This window comes from Dama dama, chromosome 11, assembly GCF_033118175.1.
Source record: "Dama dama isolate Ldn47 chromosome 11, ASM3311817v1, whole genome shotgun sequence".
NCBI lineage: Eukaryota > Metazoa > Chordata > Mammalia > Artiodactyla > Cervidae > Dama > Dama dama.
The window spans coordinates 6,573,033-6,597,611 of record NC_083691.1 but is presented as its reverse complement, the minus strand read 5'-3'; the positions used below and the strand labels follow the sequence as shown (position 1 = coordinate 6,597,611).

General features: G+C 41.7%; 1 protein-coding gene across 6 annotated transcripts in view; it reads right to left on the bottom strand.

Annotated features, from left to right (window-relative positions):
• The window catches only part of FNBP1 (formin binding protein 1), a 133,850-nt gene that overhangs the window by 43,013 nt on the left and 66,258 nt on the right, over positions 1 to 24,579 (bottom strand). For all 6 annotated transcript variants that reach the window (XM_061154412.1, XM_061154411.1, XM_061154413.1 and 3 more), the window contains exons 5-6: positions 15,590 to 15,652; positions 15,050 to 15,154 (exon numbers count right to left, since the gene is read on the bottom strand). In XM_061154412.1, coding sequence (XP_061010395.1) covers positions 15,050 to 15,154; positions 15,590 to 15,652 — 168 coding nt within the window. The remainder of the gene's footprint in view (positions 1 to 15,049; positions 15,155 to 15,589; positions 15,653 to 24,579) is intronic.

Here is a 24,579-nt window from a genome sequence, read left to right as displayed (position 1 = left end):
AGACAAATATCATATGATATAACTTACATGTGGAATATTTTTTAAAATGACACATATGAACCTATCTACAAAACAGAAATATACTCGCAAACATAGAAAACAAACTTATGGTTCCCAAAGGAAAAAGGTGAGGGGGATAAATTAGGAATTTGGGGTTAACAGATACATACTACTATATATAAAATAAACAATGAGGACTAACTGTATAGCACAGGGAACTATATTCACTACCTTGTAATAACTTATAATGGAATAGAATCTGGAAAAGTACATATATATACATATATATGGGCTTTCCTGGTAGCTCAGCTGGCAAAGAATCTGCCTGCAATGCAGGAGACCAGTTTGATTCCTGAGTCGGGAAGATCCGCTGGAGAAGGGATAGACTACCCACTCCAGTATTCTTGGGCTTCCCTGGTGGCTCAGCTGGTAAAGAGTCTGCCTGCAATGTGAGAGACCTGTGTTTGATCCCTGGGTTGGAAGATGCCCTGGAGAAGGGAACAGCTAGCCACTCCAGTGCTCTAGACTGGAGAATCCCATGGACTGTATAGTCCACGGGGTCGCAAAGAGTTGGACATGACTTTCACTTTCACACACACACACACACATATATACACACATATGTATCACTGAATCACGTTGCTGGGTACATGAAACATTATTAAAAAACTACACTTCAATTAAAAAAAAAAAAGAAATCTGAAGTGTTCAGTGAGCAGCAGCTGTTCATCCTCAGCCCAAGTCATAATAGATACTTCCTCTAGGATTCCCAGAGGAAAAAAATCTATCCCTTCTGAAGATACGCTCATACAAAAAGATAATAATATTAACAATCATAAAAGCACAAGGAAATAAACCACTGTGAGAGCTGACACAATGTGGAGAAAAACTAGCACCATAAAAACTTGAGTTAAGGGACTTTCCTGCTGGTCCATTGGTTAAGACTGCACATGGATGGAGGAGCGTGGTAGGCTATAGTTCATGGGGTCACCAAGAGTCGGACATGACTGAGTGACTTCACTTCACTTCACTTCCAATGTAGGGGCCCAGGTTTGATCCCTGGTCAGGGAACCAAGATCCCACATGCTGAGTGGTGCAGCCAAATAAATAAAGTTACTGTTTAAAAAAAAAAAAAAATCTTGAGCTAAAAGAACAATTTAAAGAAAATACTAAAGAAGAACATTTAAAAATGATTAAAGAAATAAAAGAATTAATAGAAATCATAAGAAAATGAGAGACACAGAATGAAAAGTTTCACACACATCTGAGTCCCAGAACTGACAATTAGAAAGAATGAAAAGACAGGTATATTTGCAGAGTTAACACCTGAGAATTTTCCTACACAGATGAAAGAAACAAATCCCCAATGAATCCCAGGCAGAGTAAATGAGAATCAAAAAGTCTGTACTTTGAAATAACATAGAGATGTCAAAACACCAAAAGAACACCAAAACACCAAAAGTAAAGATAAGGTCTTAGCAGATAGGGTGGACAGTCAAATACCCACAAAAGGAATGTTATTAAGTAGTTAGTCAGCTTCCCAAGAGGAACAATCAAGGATAAAAGACAATGGAATGAGGTTTTCAGAAAGTTTAGAGGAAAATCTTTGTCAGCTTAGAATTCTATACCTAACTCAACTATCATATTAGAGCACTGCTGCTGCTAAGTCGCCTCAGTCAGGTCCGACTCTGTGCAACCCCATAGACGGCAGCCCACCAGGCTCCTCCGTCCATGGGATTCTCCAGGCAAGAACACTGGAGTGGGTTGCCACTGCCTTCTCCCATATTAGAGTGAGAACACAATAACAACATTTCAGACAAATAAAGAACTTAGGATTCACAAGTGAAAAGAAAGTGTTAGTCATAGTCACTCAGCTGTGTCCTACTCTCTGTGACCCCATGGACTGTAGCCCATCAGGCCCCTATGTCCATGGAATTCTCCAGGCAAGAATACTGGAGTGGGTTGCCATGCCCTTCTCCAGGGGATCTTCCCATCCCAGGGATTGAACCTGGGTCTACATTGCAGACAGATTCTTTACCATTTGAGCCACCAAGCCCACGTACCCTTATGGAAAAAAATGTAAACAAGATCACTCAGGAAGGAGGAAATTTAACTGAGAAGGGAATAATATGCAAGAAGGAACAACACTAAGCCTACCTGAGCACATGTCTATGCCTGTGTGGATAGAAGACGAAGATATGGCTGCCCCGTTTAGATCATCCCTGGGGCCCAGCTCTCCTTACTGGACCCCTTGTATACACCGAGGCTTCACGTCAATTGCTATTTATCATGTATCCCAGACCACTATCCCTGGCCAAGTTCTGTAGACAAGAGCAGTGGGTAACAACAAAGAGCTCATTTACTATAATCCAGGAGTGAAATCGTATGGTGCACTGGCAGGAACACTGAATTCAAAAAGAATTCATCGAAATATGCATGCTTCAGTCTCAGCTCTCCCATATCCAGCAGGGCCACTTTAGGTTAATGGCAATTTAACATTGATAGCCTTACCTTTTTTTTTTTTTTTATATATAGAGAGAGATAAAATAATTATGGTAAGGACTGAAATCCTTTAAGAAAAAATAAAACATGTTCCCAGCAGAAATTTTTTGAGAAGTTGGTTCAATAGCATTTCACGCAGATCACACTCATTCTCCTATTTTACTCTTAATATCCTTCACAATCTGTTCTCACATCATCTCTCCAGGAGACCCTACTTAGCCCCCTGTTCTATTAATATCATCAGCATGCTACCCTCAGTGCCTGTGATGAAATTCTCTTCATCTCAGAGGCTACCTCTCTGCTTTATCTATTCAATTTCTACCCTTCCATCACACTCAAGTCCTGATTCTTCCTTCAGCTCTATCCCAACAATCTTTAATCCATGTAGGGCTTTTCCAGATGCTGAATCTATGAGCAACTTTTGAGCTCCTAGTATTTGCTGGTCACAGGACCAGGTAATTTCACATATGATGTACCTCATTATTTTTTTTTAATTATTTGGCTGCACCAGGTCTTAGTTGAGGCACATGGGATCTTTTAGTTGTGGCATGCAGAATCTTTATTTTTAGTGTGGCATATGAATCCTTAGTTCTGACCAGTTTTCTGACTAATGATGGAACCCAGCTGGACCCCTGCATTGGGAACACGGATTCTGAGCCACTGGACCACCAGGGAAGTCCCTCATTAATAATTTTTAAACTACTGCTGCTCTGAATATTTTCACCACGGGCGGCTTTGCACATATAAACATTTTCTTATTCTGTAACTGAGTTTTCCTTATCTCTCCATCTCTTCGTTATCTGCTAACGAAGACACTTATGAAAGATATTCCTTTGTAAACTTACTGATGCTCTGAACTATTGCTTCAATAAATACCCTAGCAAATGCCTTGGATGTTTAAAATATACTTAATCAGGGACTCCCCTGGCGGTCCACTGGCTAAGGCCTTGTGCTTCCACTGCAGGGAGTGCAGATTCAATCCCTGGCTGGGGAACTAAGATCCTACACGCTGTGTGGCATGGCCAAAAACAACAACAAGAAGATAAAATAAAATATACTTAATTGATTCACAGTAGGTTGAAGGGAGAAGAACTAAGAAGAGAAGAGTCCGAAGTAATCAAAAGAACCCCAACAGGGAAAATACAGATGACAATAGTGTCAACTAATGAACTTGCATCCAAACATAGGCTCTGTTTTCCCATATCATGTACCACAGAAACCTCTCAGCCAGCCCTTGAAGTGTATAATATTATCCTTATTTTATAGAGTAGGAAACAAGCTCAGAGATGAAGTAAACTGCATCACACCAGACCATTATCAAATGACAGGAATAAGATAAGAACCCTTATCTATGTGGAATAAGACACAGCTCCTGGCCAAGTTAGACCATTTACCACTAGTAAAAATTAAAACCTTTCATTAAATGACTTGCCATACAAAAGCCTTTAGAACAGTGAAGGGCACGATGGAAATGCCAAGAATTGAAGCTACACACACACATACCCAAATAAGTCAATACCATTTTTATTTAAATTCATTTTATTTTATATTCATGTTCATGTATGCATATAATGTGAGTGTTTGTATTCACTTTATGTTTTATTCCATTCATTTTTACTTTCATATCTAGGGTATGGGAATGAACTATCATCCTCATCCTGTTGCTATTTTGCACGTTTACTTAGAGGCTTGCTGTTAGGAGTACTAAAGCAAAGCTAAGATAGATCTTCATGTTAGCATTTTCATGTAAATCACATAATGTATACTGGAAATATTTCATTGAAGAGGCTCTTAAAAGTATTTATTCTTTTTTTGGGGGGGTGGGTGGGCATGCCACACAGCACGCAGGATCTTCCCAAACCAGGAAGGACCAGGGATCAAACCCGTCCGTGCCCCTTGCAGTGGGAGTGCAGACTTCTTAACTGCTGGGCCACCAGGGAAGTCCTAAAAGTATTTAGTCTTTACACAAATTCACTTTGGGCAGCACCCCCACCCCCAACATTTCTGATACTGAGATTTTGACATTTTGACTTTCCTGTTTCTTTTTAAACGTTTATTTACCCAAACTCCATTTGCTGAGCAAAAACCACTTATTTCCAAAGCAAATAAGCAAAAATTAAGGTCAACAACATAGAGACTGGAGTAATCACTAGCAAATGAACAAAAACTGGGAGCTGGGAGCTGAATGCAACTTTAAGAGTATCTGGTATGTGAAACATTTAACCATAGTAAATAATTTTATGTTTTGACACTTCTATCACAAATTCAATTTTTAAATATTGAGTGTAGCCTTTAAAAAAAAAACTTCATCATGCTAATATTCATTTAAGACATAGATCAAAATCGTGTCCCATTTCCAAATATAAATACATTTATTCTACATTTAATAATTTGGGGGAATTTCCATTAAACTCCATTTCCCATGGGAAGCATCAAAAGAAGGAAACACATCCATTATTATTCAGGACAAATATTAAAGCATCAAAACAATTGAAACCGATGTTGATTCAATACAGGTTCACTGAGAAGCAAAATAAACAAAACAAACTCTACAGATATGATTGCTTACAGGACATATGTAAACAAGAGGGTAACAAAAGTGACTTTTTTGGGCATCTTTGATTTGAACACTGATCTTCTTTTAAAGAATAGTTACAGCAACAATATCCATTTTAAGTTCTATACATTTTCTCTTGTTGCAAACAAAACAATTTTTAAAGTAAAAGATCAAGCTGCCGTTGCAAAATTTGTTTCCTGCGTTCATGCTAACCACTTCCTCTTTTGGAAAAAAAAAATTGTTTTCTAAATTGTTACAGTGAACAATCCCTTCAGATAACCAGGCAGACATTTGTTATAAAGCAAATGTGGGGAAAGCGCTTAAGATATTCACATGTTTAATAAAGATGTCAACCTCGTAGTTACAGCAAGGGAAGAGAAAAAAATTTAATAGTACAATTCCTTATACGTACAATGACTAAAGTAGTCATCTTGCTAGAGAATGTTTCCCCAAATGGTAGAAAAATTTAACACTCTGCTACTCAGCTGGCTTCAGTTAGAACAACTTTGCCCTGTTTGTGCTTCACAGAGCCAGCATCTCTGATTCCAACTGAAGGCAACCTCCTAAGCTAGTAAATTTAATTTGCTTTATTAAGATAAGTATCAAACTGATAATCATTCAAAGTAAATTCCTTCATTCTTGCTTAATACTGACATAGCTTCTTTACTAAAACTGTATTTTTCCCTTTAAGAGATTCTATTTTGTAATATATGACACATAAAAACAGTACCTGTCTATTTTATTGTAGTTAGAAACATGAAATTTTATCACATACTTCTTAGACTTCTACCTTTATTCACAGATGACTCAGTGTCTTATTCTATAATACTTCATGATAGGGGCATTGATGAAGAATTTAAAAGCTAATAATGCTCAAAGTCAAATATTTTTAGAAGCTATAATATCACACAAAAATGGAATGCAAGCTTCCTAAGAAATGGATACACTGTTATAAGGGCTCATGGTCAGCATTTTAATCTAATATAACTTTAAAAACATTTCCTTAAATCAGGTGATACAAGAAAACTCATGATTAGGCCAAATAAGGCAACTTCTCACATGGTATAGAGAATTCTTCTGGTTAGTCAACACTCAGAATTGCAATGAATTCGAATTAAGAAGCCAAGTTAACCATTAGATGGCAAACAACTGCCTAGAAAACGAAGACATTGGCAGTCAAAGAATCAGACGAGTTAAACAACACTAGACCTGTGTAAGAAAAGGAGAAACTGATGCTGGAGTTTAAAAACCATACCTCGAACTCACTAACCATTTCTGCAGCTACTTGTAACCAAACGAACTGCAGTTTCTGTTAAACAATATCTTATTTTGCATTTAGAAATTATGTAAGAGCCTACAGTCACAAGGCGAGGGCGAGCTGGAGAAAGGGAATTATTCATGGCCTGACATGGATGAACTCAGTTTAATGCATGCATTTAGAAAACACTGTGCTCTCTGTTCGGAAATATTAGTCCACATTCCATTCATTTTGATAACCTTTTCCTTTTCATCCCAGCGCCGCACTAGCCAGCTGCAGTGTTATCAGGAAGCAGAGATTAGGCACCTCTTCTCTTCCACGTCTGTCTAGTGTGTTATTATTCCAAAGCATAGGGACAGATAAAATCCGACTTTAATGTGTTTGTCACCAGAATGGCATTCAAGAAGTACTTAGGGAACACGTGGGAAAGTTCACCATACAGTCCCTGAATATTAGGAAGAGAGTGAAAGGCGAATTCCTTCAGGTCAAGGAGGCAGTGATTTCATGATGGTATCTGTGTCAACCCCACACCTGGCCAGGATATAGGCCATAGATAATGGCTGAGGGGATGAATCAATGGATGGGAACACTTCACACACAGCTCAGGAATTTTGTCAACAAAGGGAGATGCTACTAACACAACGATATAAAGCAATCATCCCCCAATTAAAGCATAAAGTTAAAAAATGGTAACCCTCCACCACAAGAAAATATGACACAAATGAACTTATCTGTGAAACAGAAACAGACTCACAGCTTAGAAAAGAGACTCGTGGTTGCCAGGAGGGAGGATAGGTGAGGCAGGGATGGACTGGAGGGTTGGGGTTAGCAGATGCAAACTATTATACAGAGGATGGCTAAACAACAAGGTCCTACCGTGTGCACGGGGAGAATTATTCAGTATCCTGTGATAAACCATATGAAAAAGAATGCATCTATATGTATAACTGAATCATTTTGCTGTATGGTAAAATTTAACACATTATTAACCAACTATATATCCATAAAACAAATGTAAACAAGTTTTTTTTTAAAAATGAGAATAAGACCATGAAATCCTGATTCCATGAGAATTCTCTTGGAAAAAAAAAGTATGGAGCAACTCATTTAGGGGGGCCTATGTTTACATAGAAATAGACAAATTTGGAGTTTAGTTGGATTAAGAACTATTCCAAATGAAAGGAAACTGCAAGAAAGACATTACTAGAAACATTTTTATAAAAATAAATTAATGGCTACTTAGAATTCTGATTCTTCACAAGTAATCTCCAAACTGTATAAAAGCTTGAAATATTGACTCCATTAAAAAGTAGTCTTGGGACTTCCCTGGTGGTCCAGTGGCTAAGGCTCCCTGCTCTCAGTGCAGGGGGCCCGAGTTCCATCCTTGGTCAGGGAACTAGGTCCTGCACACTGCAACTAAGAGTTTGCACGCTGCAACTAAAAGATCAAAGATCCTACTTGCTGCAACTAAGACCCAGCATGGTCATACAAATAAATATTAAAAAAAAAATAGTCTCCTGTCCACTTCTTTATACACTGTACTCTACCACCATCCCCCCCCAAAATCGAGACTATCTAAAGAGTTTAATGGTGACAATGAACAATGGTCCTTTGGTACCATGTCCACTCTGATGGCCCTGGTGCTGGGCTTCTGAGAGATGGGGCCACAGACAGCTGGGCTCTCTGTACTTCTAAGCCTAACCTTTATAAATGTGTGACTTGGAAATGATAACATTCCAGTTGCCTAGGCTTTTCCCATCACCCAACAATATTTCAATAGTAGTGATGAAAATTTTAAAAAGCTCAGCCACATAGTAATTAAAAGTGTAGCAAAAAGCTTTACTGGGGTAAGTAAAGATAACTGTATAATTATATACATACATACATATGTATATGGCTATCCAGGTGGGTCAGTGGTAAAGAGTCTACCTGCCAAGCAGGAGTCACAGGTTATATCCCTGGGTCAGGAGTTCCCAGGGATCCCTGGGTCCCCTGGAGAAGGAAATAGCAACTCACTCCAGTATTCTTGCCTGGACAATCCCATGAACAGAGGAGCCTGAAGGGCTACCGTCCGTGGGGTCGCAAAGAGTCGGACACAGTTTAGCAACTAAAGCACCACCACCACCATATGCTAGAAAGAAGCAAGTCTGTTTTTAAAATAAGCTAAAGATTTGGGCACTTTACAAAAAAGGTTATTATAACTGGCACATAATAGCATGTGAAAAGATGCTCAACATCATTTTTCATCAAGGAAATACAAAGGTAAGTTAAAGACACTACCAGAATCCACTCCATATTCATCAAAAAGGCTGAAATAAAAGGACTGAGACTCCCAACCCCCGATGTGGGTGAGGAGCAGCTGCTGAAGGGGTGTCCACCAGCAAAGCCACCTTGTCAAGGTCTGACAGCACCTGTGACTCAGGGTTCCACCTCAGCCACGCTCACACTGAGCAGGAGGGGAGACCGTGCCTGCCAACTGATGCACAGAAATGTTCATGCGAGCTTTGTTCTTAATTTGGCCTCAATATGGAAACAATCCAGACATCTACCAACCCGAGAACGGATAAACTGTACATCCGCACGATGGACACCACACAACAACACACACCTCCGCCGCTGGTGATGAGAATATGAATCTCACAGACGCCACACTGAGTTAGAGAAGCTAGGCGGGAGAATACGGATGGTGTAACTTGTAGGAAGTATAGAAACAGGCTAAACAAAGATACGTCACATGTCAGGATAATAGTTTATTATTATAATAACTTTGGGTGGGGGTAGGGTCCCAGGGAGACTGCTGGGGTCCTAGGAACATCCCTTATCTGGGGTCCCAGCACACAATTTCATTTATGTGCAAAAACTCATTGAGCTGTCCACATAAGACATGGCCACACTATGGTATGTACATCGCACCTCAATAAATACCCATTTGAAAAGGTCTAGGGACCTCCCTGGTGGAGCACAGGGGACCTGGGTTGGCTTCCTCATGCCAGGGAGCAGCTGGGTGTGCACACCTCACCTACTGAGCCCACACACTCGGGAGCCCACCGCCACAGCTAGAGTCCATGCACCTCAACGAAGGACACTGCGTGCGCCAACTACAACCCGATACAGCCAAATAAACAAATAAAACATCTTTCAGGAAGAGTCTAAAAGGACACACATCATGTGGCAAAAGTGACCACTCCTGAGAAGGGTCTGGGATGGGGAGGGCTGGACAGCAGAGAATACTTCACCTTATCCTCAGTGCTTCAATTACTTTTTTTTACATGAGACTCCTATAGCTGAGTAAGACATAATAAGGTTTGATTGTTCTGTGTTCCCTTGCAGTCCTTCGACCTCTCAATATTACAAGACAGAGAGTAAGGATTATCTTTTCCATCTCATTAGAAGGGAGGGAAAAATTCTGGTTTCCCTTGAACATGTAGGTCACAAGCCACAAGATGACCTATTCCACTCTGTACTGGTTCTCTGACAAACCCAGCTCCGCTCATTTCAAATCACTACAGCTCATTTCAAGTTTTCAAATTCAAAACTTTCTGATAGCAGCCTCTTGGCAAGGGAAAAGAGATTGCCTAGCTCCTTGAGTTTTTACCACCAATAAAAACCATTCCATTGAACTGACTTTCTTTCCGCATCATTCTTCTAAGGAACATGGCATGCTCACAGCATCCAAATATGTTCACTAGCCCAGAGATAAGAATTCCAGTGGGTTTTTTTTTTAAAATGTCTATTTCTACATATAAATTTATACTTAGTTAAACTGGGCACCTCAAGGCTAACACACGACCTCTTGTAAGCAAAGGATGAAACACCTGGCCACACATACTCATGGTGAACCCAAAGCCAAAGTGTGGGCTGGGCTAGATCTGGGCAGTGTGAACACAGAGCCAGTCTCTCTGGGGAACATTAACCTCCCCAAAGGAAAAGAAAATCAGGCTCCCACCCAGATCCTACGCAGCTTAGAAGATGCATCATGCACATACAGTTCCCATGGACGGTGTCATCAAACACAAGCGCAATTTAGGAAAGTCCGTCCTACTCGAGGTGGGAGCAGCGACAGTGTCTTTGTAAACGCAGGCTTATCATCCCAAGGGCTGCGGAGCTGACTGCCGGAAAAAGCAGGGGGAGTCACCGCGAAGACAACTGGGTAATTGAATCATTTGCAGAAACTGGAGGAAAAGACATTTATATTCGATCCGAAGACTCTCAGAAGTCAAGGTGGGAAATTACATTAAGTGTCCCTAAGAACTGAAACACTGCATCCTTTCCGCTTGATCCTGACAAGAAGCTTCACTGGTGACAGATAATGCCAAAACGAATACAACAACCAAATCATGGCTTTGCTTTGGGGAAATTACAGTGGTTCAAGTCACACTCCTAAGGAGAATAACTTAAGAATTCCGATGTTTATTTATTTTTAAAGTGTGAAGTGCCCTAGTTTGCGTCAGGAGAAGCACAGTTATTGTTGTTGTTATTGTTTTTTTAAGTATTTATTTATTTTATTCATTTGGCTGTTCCAGGTCTTAGTTGCGGCACACGGGATCTAGCTCCCTGACCAGGAATTGAACCCAGGCTCTTTGCAGCGGGAGCACTGTCTCAGCCACTGCACTGCCAGGCAAGTCCCAGAATTCCAACATGAGACAGTGCATGTCCTTAGGGAGGAGGCACATAGGACTTCCATGAAAATAACAAAATGACAGTCAGTATAAGAAATAGCAGTGCCTCCTTGGAAATACTAAAATAGTCGAGAAGAGCAATTCAGTTTGGTAGTACCTTTGAAAAGTCCCAAAGCTGCAACCGGACCTAGAAATTGTGCTTTTGATACATTAACTCTCTTGGACCCGACCCAAGGGAGGAAAACTAGAGTCACCCTGGAAAAATTTTCAATCACAAAGGACCAGAACTCACCCAGCAGGTGTGGAATCCCTAACCCCAAGTGGGAAATTCAGACTGATGTGGTCCTGGCCTGGCTGTGATCCAGGAAAAGGCAGCTTCCTGGAGAACCCACTTTAAATGTGGACCAGAGTGGAAATTCCAAGGAACACACATTTATAATCACACACACTGTCTTCTCAATCTCACAGGTTTTTCTGCTTGTGACTTCTACCTTCTTATGTGACCGTAACCCTAACCCTAATTATAAGGCAAATATAAGGCAGTGATGTTGGTATAGGAGGCTTGCCAGTCTATATGCAATTTCTCATACTCAATTAATAGTTGGAAGCAATCATGGGTAAGCCTTTACAATGTCATGAGATCTTAACTAACACGAAGGTGAAGTACACCTGAAACTAATATAATATTGTAAGTCAATTATACTTCAATTTTTAAAAAAAGGAAGAAAAAGGCTAAAGATTGCAAATAGTGATGGACTCAGTGGCTTCAAGAAGTACTACAATGTGCATTCCGTGAGCTCTCTAGAAAAGCTGGGACTATGAATGCAAAATCTGGAATGATATTTCCACCTGTGTAAAAACAACAGGTAAGTGCAGGAAACTACATGTGGGATCAGATTTTTCATTTTGCTGAAAGTGAATGCTTTCAAGGACAATAAAGAAATTAGGTCAGTAGTTAGAAACTCTCCCACTATAAAGTATTACAAAACATTTATGAAACCTAATTTCCTCTCACATATATTATTTAGAAAATAAAAAGGAATACTCCAAAACTAATAAAGCAAACTAGAACAGCCAAGAAAGAAAAATCACAGGTTTCTATTTCAATGAACCAGAAAAACACCTACTTCTGCTTTATTGACTATGCCAAAGCCTTTGACTGTGTGTATCCACAACAAACTGTGGAAAATTCTTCAAGAGATGGGAATACCAGACCACCCGACCTGACTCCTGAGAAATCTGCATGCAGGTCAAGAACAGTTAGAATTGGACATGGAACAACAGACTGGTTCCAAATCAGGAAAGGAGTACATCAAGGCTGTATATTGTCACCCTGCTTATTTAACTTATATGCAGAGTACATCATGAGAAATGCTGGACTGGATGAAGCACAAGCTGGAATCAAGATTGCTGGGAGAAGTATCAATAACTTCAGATATGCAGATGACACCACCCTTACGGCAGAAAGTGAAGATGAACTAAAGAGCCTCTTGAGGAAAGTGAAAGAGGAGAGTGAAAAAGTTGGCTTAAAGCTTAACATTTAGAAAACTAAGATCATGGCATCTGGCCCCATCCCTTCATGGCAAATAGATGTGGAAACAATGGAAACAGTGACAGACTTTATTTTCTTGGGCTCCAAAATCAGTGTAGATGGTGACTGCAGCCATGAAATTAAAAGACACTTGCTCCTTGGAAGAAAAGTTATGACCAACCTAGACAGCATATTAAAAAGCAGAGACATTACTTTGCCAACAAAGGTCCATCTAGTCAAAGCTGTGGTTTTTCCCATAGTCATGTATGGATGTGAGAGTTGCACTATAAAGAAAGCTGAGTGCTTAAGAATTGATGCTTTTGAACTGTGGTGTTGGAGGAGACTCTTGAGAGTCCTTTGGACAGCAAGGAGATCCAATCAGTCCATCCTAAAGGAAATCAGTCCTAAATATTCATTGGAAGGACTGATGCTGAAGCTGAAACTCCAGTACTTTGGCCACCTGATGTGAAGAAAAGACTCATTGGAAAAGACCCTGATGCTGGGAAAGATTGAAGGTGGGAGGAAAAGGGGACAACAGAGGATGAGATGGTTGGATGGCATCACCAACTCAATGGACATGAGTCTGAGTAAGCTCTGGAAGTTGGTGATGGACAGGGAAACCTGGCATGCTGCAGTCCATGGGGTCACAAAGAGTGGGACATGACTGAGCAACTGAACTGAACTGATTTCAATGAACATTGATGCAAGATCTCAAGTAAAATGTTAATAATGTAAACTCAGCTCTGTATTTTAAAAAAATACATCAAAATCTAGTTACACTAGTCCCAGGAATGCTAATTTGGTTCAATATAAGAAAATTTAATAATGTAATTTGTCCATTAATGGATTAAAGGAAACAGGAAAGATATTTGATGATATTCAATATCAAGTTGAGTTTAAAAAAAAAAACCTCTTGGCAAAATAGGAAAAGAAGGGAAATCCCTTACCCTGATAAAGGCTTATTATAATCATGTTTAATGGGGAAACATTTGAAGCACTCTCTTTATCTAGAATGAGATAAGGAAATCCACAATAACTGCTTCTGCCAGCATAAGAGGTCATAACCAGCAGAGCAAGATAAGAAAAATAAATAAAAGGCATAAAGACTGAAAAAGAAGAAATAAGACTGTCATTATTTGCCGATGTTACGACTGTCTCTGTGGAAAACCCCAAAACAGAAATAAAAAGAGAGTTTATTAGCAAGGCATCTGGCTCTAAAATGAATATGCAAAAGTTTTATGTTCATTTAACCTCAAATTTTTTTAAAAATAAACTTTGGGTCCATCTATTTTAATTGAATAACATATTAAATACTTTGGGGAATTAACATTTTAACTTATGGTAAGTTTATGGTAATTTATGGTACCTTTTGGGGCTTCTCAGGTGGCTCAGTGTTAAAGAATCTGCCTGCTAATGTAGGAGACTCAGGTTCAAACCCTGGATAGGAAAGATCCCCTGGAGGAGGAAATGGCAACCCACTCCAGTATTCCAGCCTAGAGAATTCCGTGAACAGATGAGCCCAGTGGGTGGCAGTCCATGGGGTTGCAAAGAGTCAGACACGACTGAGTGACTGTTACGTTACTATGAGCATGGTAATGAATATATCTTTTGGTAAAGTAAATATCCCCACTCAAGATCAAATATAGATATTAAGAATGTGTTTTCTAATATACTAGGTAATTTTAGAGGAAGGCATACTAATCTACACCTAGACTTTAAGCAAGGAATTTGGCAGAATTGGGCAAATAACTAAATACCTAATTTACACTGTTTTCCAAGCAAATTCATCTCCAAATAATCTGGCAAAAAGTGAAAGAAATCTACGAAAACGCAGTGCTTTTTCCCCATGTAAAAGCATGAAGCTATGAATGCCAAAACAGCCCTAGGCAGTCAGGAATGAATACGGTTCTTTAACAGCCTAATTTTGTTTACACTCATATTGATGACTTTTATAAAAAGAAAATTTAGCTTCTAGGGAAAAAACACACAGGGGACCACAAGAAGACACAGTACAAGCTTTATAATAATATTCCTAATTGCCAACAAGTCCATTTTGGGAAAAGCTTTGGAGAGGACCTCCCAATGCAAGCCTTGGGTTACAACCTGTCAGCAACCTGAATGAGTCCATCAGAGCTCCGGCCACTAGTGTGAGTCTCTTTATCTTTTTATCAGAAACAGTGCCAGCAGCCAAGCTCTTTCAGATGGCGCTGGGCGGCCTGCTCCAGCTTTTGAGAGGTCGATTTTTTTCTTTGAAAAGCCATTAAGAGAGAACCACAGTCTGCAGAAACCACCCCCTAAGATAGGTTCATGGTTTGTCTCCACGTTAATCGTCCTGGTAACTAAAGAAATCAACACACTGCTCAAATCATAACAATGAGGATTTCCCTGAATTTTAGATTCCTCCCCCAGCCTCCTACTAATACCCCACACCCCAAGTTGACACGAAACGAAAATAATTCCAAGTTGAGTGGCCTTTTGTGGCTGCATCAGAAAGAAGAACTTGGGGACCAGCAGTCTGGGAGGATACGTGACAAGCGTTAAAAGGGGAAATGAAAAAAAAAAGACTCTCGCTTTCACCTTACCTTTTCAACATCTGCTTTCGTAACATTTATGTCAGCATCCATTTTCTCAAAGTACTGCTGGGCTCGGTCGGCCTCTTTGCAATCCCGCTCAAAACGTCTTTTACTCTAAGAGCAGAAGAAGATGGTGACAGGGAAAGTGATCGTTAATGAAACCATGAGATTACTATATGAAGATGTAATTGCATCATAATTTTATTGGCATTCCCTGATTTCCCCTCCCCAAAAGCATTCTTTTCTGAACTGATTTGTTCCATGTCATCACTTCAGGAAGTTATTTTAAAATCCGCCTTTATTTCCATCCAAACTGTCTAATCTTTGTCCTTCCCTATGATTTTTAGAAAAAAGGTTCCACTTGGGCTCTTTGGGGCTCAACATTTTACTTTCAGTAATAATCTCTAGAAATCAATTAAATTCAAATTGTAAAAATCTCTAAAGATGTTAGGGTCTCTGTTTTGTACTTAGTGTTGATTCAAACTTAAGTTAAATTCAGATCAGAAAAATCTGTAAAGACATTTCTTGAGCGGTTGGTTTTTCACTTACTGATTCTAGTTGCTTCCAGCACGTCTCTATGTGTTGCTGTGCCTTCCGTCCATCGTGAAAGTGCTGGGGGGGGTGGGAGGGGGCGGAGCAGAGACACACCCATGATTAGTACTCTGTCTTTCTCATATTAAGACTTGAAAAAAAATTCACCCACTCCAAGGATATTTAAATATTGAATATCTGGCCCATGTGCTCGGAAGAAATGTAAGACTTAAAAAATAAATGAGCAATGAAAACAGTAATAAGTCAATAGTCGCAGAGTTGCATCTCAGACTTTAGCTATAATAATACTGAATGCTAAGAGTTATTTATGCTACTTGTGAAAATGACAGGAATGCTTTACAAAGATGGCAATCAGATCTTTATTTTTAATCGCTCTGAGATGTGATTCATATACCATACGATTCACCCATTGAAACTGTTCAATTCAATGGGCTTTAGTCTAGTCACAAAATAGGCAACTCTCATCACAATCGATTTTAGAACATTTAAAAAAATTTTCTGGTCATACCTCTGCCACCCCACCCTCCCAAGGCACGTGCGATCATAGTTCTTCAACCGGAGATCGAATCCTCACCGCATGCATTAGAAGACAGAGTCCTAACCACTGGATTGCCAGGGAAGTCCCTTGAACATTTGTATCACCTCAGAAAAAATGCTGAACCTCTTAGCTGTCACCTCCCATCTTCCCCAGCCCTAGGCAAACACCACACCACTTCCGGTCTGTATAGATTTGCTTATTCGGGATATTTCATATGAATGGAATCGTACAATATGAAATCCTTTGTGACTGACGTCATACTTTCAACATTTCATAATTTTCACTTAGCCTAACGTTTCCAATGATCACACATATCAGTACTTTATTCCTTTTATTGCCACATGGTAATTTTTTGGATGACCCGTCCCAGTTTGCGGCTATTATGAATAACGCTGCTGCAAATACTTGTCTAAGTTTTGGGTGGATAGATGGTTTCGTGACTTATATTTTCTTAGACTTAAATTCACCTCCCTGCCATCTGCAAAGGCCCTGTGGCAGGTATATGCTTGGTGTTGACCATCAGGGACATCAGAGAGTCAGACCAACATGAGTCTCAAGAATGTGAGGAGATGGGGTCAGAGAAGAAAGGTGCAGCCTGGGCAGAGTCTTGTAAGCTTTTTGTCTGCATGACCTGGGAAGTCGGGGATGTCATGCAAGAATGTTCCAGGTGGGAGTCCCTCTCTAACCCTGGAAATGATGGACACTTGGACCCTGGGGCAGCAGTGCAGGTGTTGACAGAGGCTCAGACTCTGGGTGTCTTTTGATTGGGAAAATTACCAATAAATCAGATCAGATGTGGCTTGTGAGACACGGAGAGGTCAGAGTGATTCCAAGGATGTTCTGACCTGCATGGGCCACGTGCTCATATGAAAGCACCTTCCCCCTGGTTTTGTTAGACTTGACGGGTTCTGGCAGATCAGAGAGCGGGGAATTTCCATCTGCACCGCTGCTAGGATGCAAAGAGCTGAGGTCTTTTGACCAAAGGCCACAGCTCCGGCCTGACAGTGCCCATAGCTCATCTCTGAAGTTCCTACAAGGCTCACCTACCCTTTGAGACCCAGGGCCATGGCAGCTCCCCACTGTGATCAGCCCGGGGCGGGGTGGGGGTACCACTCCATCCCTTAGCTCTTCCTGAATCCTCTCCACAAGTGCTAAATGGTCCTTTTAATAAATGACCCTCCTCAGATGACTAGGCGTGAATGTGCTGTCTGTCTTCTGGTCAAGGAGGTAAGTTCAGCTGGGAGGGGTGTGTAGTGGAGGAGGGAAGCGAAAGAGTGGCGGGCGTGGAGAGGTCTCCTCGGTACTCACAGCCTTTTCTTTCACCTCATCAGAACCTATGGCTTAGCCGAGATACACAAGGTAACTGACCCCGGGAGGCCGGCGAGGAGGAGACAAAAATCAGACTCTTTTTTTTTTTTCTTAAAGAACAGTGTTCCTTTATAAGGGAATGTTTTCTTGTCTCTCTTCGGAGGTCACGTTTCACCATTTTAAGTGCCTCTTGACAGCAAGGTTTACCCATCTAGCAATTTTTTTTTGGTCTGGAGGAGCCCCGTGGGGCTTTGTATTTTGAGTCTCATAGTAGACAGAGGGATACGACAGAAAAGAGATGGATACGACCAAAAAGAGATGGAGTCGAAGGTAGGCATAAGCAAGTAAGAAAGGATGGGCTTTAGGGAGGCGTAAGATGAGCCGAGAGCAGAATTGAGGCGCTTTGAGGGGAAGTACAGAATGTGAGCGGGTTTTCTGAAAGCCACAGACGTCCCTTTAAAGAAGGCGCAGGGGCGGGGGAGGACCTGGGGAGGCAGAGGAGTGAGGGGTCCGGGAGGGGGACGAAGGCTCAGCTGTGCCCCTCGGCCCCAAACTGTCCAGAGGACCAGCCCCATTTCCTATGCAGGTCTCTGGTGTCCTACAGTTTGCTGAAAAGCTATCCCCATTTCTCCCCAATCTTACTTTGAGATTCAAAGACAGACACAAACAGAAAACCTCGGCACCCAGTTCAGAGCTGGGCTCTAAGCTTCTGCTCCGACTCGACAGCAGCTCTGAAATGAACGTTTTCACGAAACGAAAGCTCCCTCACAGCCAGCGCCATCCTGACCGAGAGGAAACGCACACAGAGGATGTCAGGAAAGGTGGATCGGGCTTCACCAGCAAAGGGATCGGCTCTGAAGACCACAGTCTTCCAAAAAAGGCCGTGTTTTGGAAGCACGAGGGGATAATTCGATCGAAAACCTACTAGATAGTAGATTCTCTTGCCGATTCTTCATTTCCAGGTTGAATAATAAATACACATTTATTTACAAGCACAGTGTGGACCCCAACTTTATTGATGAGCTTTTTCCCGGGAAGGCTCCTGTTATAACACTCCCCGCCCATCCACACCCCCCTCCCCCGCCCAGCCACACCAAAACAAGAAGCACACTTGTGATTGCATTTCCTGTGGCTTAAGAGAGAGAAAAAAAATTAGTGTCACTGATTTTCTTTCTAGCCTTTCTTGCCTAGTATGTGTTCTCCAAAATGGATTTGCCTACAAGACACAAAAACTGTGCTGGCTGATCCCTTAGGAAACCAATGGACGGAACAAAAGCCCTTCTGATGGTTCAGAGCATCCCACGACCTAAATAGCAGCGGCCCTTTGTAGCCAGCTAGATCTTCCCTCCTTTAATGGCTTTATTTCAACAGTTGCAAAGTTAAACAAACCAACCAGCTTGCCAGATGTGTTTCTTGTTTATTAACAAACAATGGTCAAACATTTCTTCGCGGGGCAGTGACCAAGTGTGGGTCTAAAAAGTGTGCCTCCAAGCTCTAAATAAAGACGAATTGTTCTCGAGAAAAAAGATAATAGGCACTTCTTTTGGAGCCATGGAGTGAAGTCATCACAGCTCTTTGCTCCTATCAGAGGAGAGACAGGAAATGCCATCTCTAGAGACCCAGAAAAAAAAGCTCTTTGCTTTCTCCTGTAATAAGAAGCTTTAGTTTCTCTTCAAACATAATAATAGACCTTTTTAAATGCCTGATGGTATCTGGGTGGCAGCTGAACTTACTTTCAACTTTTTGGTTGAACCTTAAAAATATACAGGTAAAATCTATACAAATCAAATGAGCCTTCAAAAATTTTTCAGAAACTTCCCAGAGACCAGGAGTAGCTGAGATTAAAAAAAAAAAAAAAAATCACAGGAAACCTAAAATAGGCAAGCATTAACTCAAAGCAAAATGACAAAGACAAAGCTTCGAAGCAGACTTAACTGTGCTGCAAGAAATCATCCTTAGGCTGAATAGATAAACGGTGAGAATATTTGTTACTCACACACTGCAATTAGGTACAACAGCTACTCATTTTACTATATGTATAAAATAGATCATCAATTTTTAAAACTACACTAAAAAAGCAAAATACAGCATTAAGGTGAAAAGAGCCACTTCTTTAAAAAAAAAAAAAAGTGGAAAAAAAAAATAACAGAATAAACACTCAACTAAGGACAGCCAGCCAGCCAGCCATCTGGAATTTTAAATAAAACTCAGATTCTACAGATGAAAACAAAGGAACACAAAAAAACTTTAAAAAGGGAAGAAGAAAGGAGTTTCCAGAAAATATATCTGTGACAAATACTAGAATTTCCAAAAAAACCTACAGTGTGATGGGCTTGAATACCAGTGGGCTTCTAGTGCTAGCCTGACTCGTTAGGTTAATTAACCTAACGATCAATCTGTGTGTGTGGATATTCGTGTGGACTGTGTAGCGAATCTGTGAAGCACCTTCAGAAAGGTTCAGGGCAGTTGTCACTTCAGTGAAGCCCAAAACTATAACCCTAGAAACATTCGTGATGGGAATTGCCTTGTGCTTTTCTTCAGTAAGACCTATTTCCTCTAAATTCATTTATAACAAAAATACTTTCTCAATGGACTTGCTGAAAGTTCCTAAAATGCCTGCCTCCCTGTGTCAAGTGCAGTTACTTAACTTCCCCATATCCCTGACCGTCTGGGCACCGGGTAGTCCCCTACTCCCACCCTAGTCCAGGTCTAGCAGCTCTGGCCAAGTTTCCATCACCCTCTCTCCTGCGGCCCCACACCCCGCACCCTCTTATTTTCCTGCTGGCTTTCACTCCCCAGAACTCTCCACAAACACACTTTTTTTTTTTGGTCTGCACACGAGGCTCGTGGGATCTTAGTTCCCCGACCAGGGATTGAACTTGGGCCCTTGGAAGTGAACACACAGAGTCTATCCACTGGACCTGCAGAGAATTCCCCAAATCCACACTTTTTACCTAGACTCCAGTCGTCTTTTTAAAACTTGTTCTTCAAAACAATCCCTTATTTCACATTCCTCTGAAGAATCCTGATTCACTCAGGATGAAAGGATCTTCAAAGGATCGATAGTAAGCAGCCAAAGGCTCAGATTCTTCACATGATCTCTTCCAAGGGTATGAAACTGTTCTTCCAAACCAAACCAAGGGAAATCACCCTTAATAAGGGTTTTAGATAGAGTGCTAGGTTGACAGGTGAAACTTCAGGGACAGTCATCCTTCCCTGAGCTGAAAGGTTTTAAAGTCTAACTCGAATCATTCATTTAAGTGTGTTCATTGCATACCCACACGGGCAGGGTGCAACATTGCTTATGAATAAAACAAAGCTTCTTTCCTTGTGGACCAGCAGACACAGCAGTAGAAGAGGGTAAGGAACTAGGGAGGGACGGGTGCGGGTGCAGGCAGTGTTTGGACGGGGCGGTCTGGGAGGATACTGAAGCAGAGTCTTGAATAAAGTGCAGGAGTGAACTTGCCAAGTTCTCAGAAACACCCTTCCAAGCAAGCAGCGGGAACAGCTAACGAGGGTGCTTTGAACTGGGAAAGGGCTTGGCCTGTCCAGGGAACCGAGAGATGCCAGTGCAATTAGACCGAGAGGGAGGGTAAGGCAGGGGAAGCAGGCAAGGGCCAGGCCGGGGACGGCTTCCCAAGCCTCATGAGCACCGCGGAAAGCTACTGGAAACGTGTACGAAAGGGAAGTGACATGGTCTGATCTGCCTTATTGCAAGGCTGCGCTGCCTGCTGTATGGAGAACATGCTGAAGCAGGAGGGGCAGCGGGACCAGGGAGGAGGCTGCTGCCCCTGCCCCAGGGGCAGCTGGTGGTGGAGACGGAGATGGGGCGCTGGACCACTGACCAGGGGGCAGGCCTGGAAGCAGAGACGAGCTAAAACTAAAAGGCGTAGGACAGTCCACCAGATGAGAGATGACGAGAGACTGCTTGTGGAGGAAGTGGTGAGAAGCGTCTGCATTCAGAACACTTACTGCAGGTAAAGCTGACAGGACCTGACATCAGCCAGAAGACGGGGCGTAAGGGAAAAATAAGCCTTGGGTGCCCCACGTTTTTGGCCAGAACAACTGGGTTAAAAAGGACTGCCATTCACAGACGGCGGGAATTGTAGATAGGAATGCTGTGCTTAGTCACTTAGTCATGTCTGACTCTTTGTGACCCCGTAGACTGGAGCCTGCCAGGCTCCTCTGTCCGTGGGATTCTCCAGGCAAGAATCCTGGCGTGGGTTGCTATTTCCTTCTCCAGGGGATCTTCCCAACCCAGGGATCAAACCCAGGTCTCCTGCATTGCAGACAGATTCTTTATTGTCTGAGCCACCAGGGAAGTCCAATAGGATAGGACTGGGGCACAATGAAGGATAAACTCTGGGAACCCAGAGTTTGTTTTTGGACAGGTTGAGTGGGCCACCTCACCACAGAATTCTGGGACATCCTTTATACTCTTCCTGGGCTCCAGGGCCTCCACTGACAATGATGCTGCATCGGTGAGTCAGGGGAGAACAACTTTCATCAAGGAATTCTCACAAATTTTAGAAGAAAAAGGTCTCATTCCTACTTACAAGGGGGAAATACAAAGTCGCATTTCAAATTCAGGAAGTCAAGGACAAAACTGAATGATCCTGATAACTAAGTATGTCATCCCATAAATGAGAAAATAGAATTTCTTTGCTTCACCAGACCAGTGGTTTTGCAGGTGACAGAACCACAGTGCGGACAGGGTCTTAATAGAACGCTGGTATCACATGTTCTTTGAAAACAAAGAGGACAGAACAAAACAAAATAGACTTTCTAGACATACATTAAACCCGGGACTATTAGTGGGTGTTGTATAAGCATGACTCACAAAAGACCAACTAGTTTTGTAGGTTTCCTGCTTTTTGCGGGGTTTCCCAGGTGGCTCAGTGGTAAATGAGCAATGCAGGAGATGCAGGTTCCATCCTTGAGTAAGGAAGTTCCCCTGGAGGAGGAAATGGCAACCCCCTCTTGCCTGGGAAATCCCACGGACAGAGGAGCCTAGTGGGCTACAGTCCATGGGGTTGCAAAGTGTCAGGGTCGGATACGACCGAGAGACTCAGCACAGTAACACCAGTAAGGAAGAACTAACTGCTCTTTAGACCCACTGCTCTTTTTCCTGATCATGAAGTCTAATATCTGCCTTGCTTTTCTGCATTTTCTTCCTACAGGTTCTGGCTTTATAACAGAGTATCCACAGCTGAATCTCAACAGGACTGAATAAATCAAAAACAGATTTGCAATTAGCTTGATAACACAGATAAGCTCCTTTTACTTTCTGCTTTCCTTCATGCTAAGTTTTATCTGTTCAGTGTCATCTCATAAAAACACGTTCTAGGGAGTTCCCTGGTGGTCCAGTGGTTAGGATTCGGTGCTTTCACTGCCGTGGCTGGGGTTCAGTCCCTGGTCAGGGAACTGAAATCCCCCAAGCTGCACGGCAGGGTGCAGCCAAAACAAACGAACAAAAAAAAACATGCCCTAGACATAGTAGAGTCAGTCTGGGCTGCAGAATTGCCTTATAGGCAATTAAGTTTGTTTTGTAAGTTTCATAAACAGAACTTATCCAACACCTAACTTCAAGAAGAATGCATGACTTCTAGTTATCAATTTTTCAACGTCTCTGAAACCTTGGGGAAATTTTTCTTACGGTCATTTCTCAGTAATGTGGGGTCTTGCAAGCATTATCTGAGATTAAGAAAAATTTTAGTGAGTCACCGAAGGCATTGTATAATTATTTCCTCTAGAACTCTTCAGATAACCATTGCCAAAAAGTGATTCTGCTCCTGGCCAACATTTTGAAATGAAGCATTCTTTCCACCTGCCAGGAGAAATGTAGTTAGAGGTTCCAGTAAATGTTGGCTGGAACCTCCTGATTCCCCTCCTGGAGCTATAAATCTCCATAAATCCCTCATATGTGGTTAGTGGTGACCACTGCAGATAACCCTACACAGACTCAGAGGCTGGAGCTGAACTCTGTTCTCTAAAATTATTTAATTACTATAGCCACTAAAATTCTAATTATGAAAACTACATATTTTCAAGACTTCCCAGGTGACACTAGTGGTGAAGAATCCGCCTGCCAATGCAGGAGATGCAACAGACCCGGGTTCAATCCCTGGGCTGGAAAGATCCCTGGAGAAGAAAATGGCAACCCACTCTAGTATTCTTGCCTGGGAAGTCCCATGGACAGAAGAGCCTGGTGGGTTACGGTCTATGTGGTCACGAAGAGTGACCTCATGGACTGAAAGAGTTGGACAAAACTGAGTGACTGAGCATATACACAGAAGGAAACAGAAAAATGAGGATTTTGATTGACAAGGATTTTGAGTTTTTGTTCTTTAATTCAGAGTTTTTGTAAAATTTTAGCAACTAATAAACAAATCACAGTCACTCTACCCAAAAAGAAAGAATAAATAAAAGAAATTGAAGTTTTCATTGCATGTGGTCAGCTTACAGAGATAATGAATATTGCTCTCCTTGTAAATTTGTAAAAATCTAGAAAAACCAGCCCAAGCTTCCTGATAGCCCAGAGATAAAGAATCTGCCTGCGGCGTAGGAGATACAGGTTTGATCCCTGGGTCAGGAAGATCCCCTGGAGGGGGAAATGGCCACTTACTCCACTATCCTTGCCTGGAAAAATCTCATGGACAGAGGAACCTGGTGGGTACAGTCTGTGGGGCTGCAAAGAGTCGGACATGACTGAGCACTCACTCACTCACTCATGAAAAGCAAGCCAGTATAAAATTTCCAGATTTTACACATTAAAATTTATCATGCTGCCTTAGAAAGAACTGTTGATTTCCCAGTTATTTCTACCCACGATCACTGAACATCAGTAAATCCCAGACACTGGCACAAAACCAGCTGTGTTAATTTATCTTTGGGAATAAAAGATTGAATGCGAAGCAAAGGAAACGGTCACTGTATATTTTGACTTATACTCAACCCAAGGGCAGGCTACTGATTCCATCACCTCTAAAGAGAAGGTGAGCATCTTGCCAAAAATACAATTGCCTTAAGTGGAGCCCATTAGGTGAAGAAATTAAGAGTCCCTCCTCCGCTCAGGCTTCCAGAAGTGTTGGTGCTCCCTAATGAGGACTGCGGCTGGAACACCAGGCAGGAAAGAACCTAA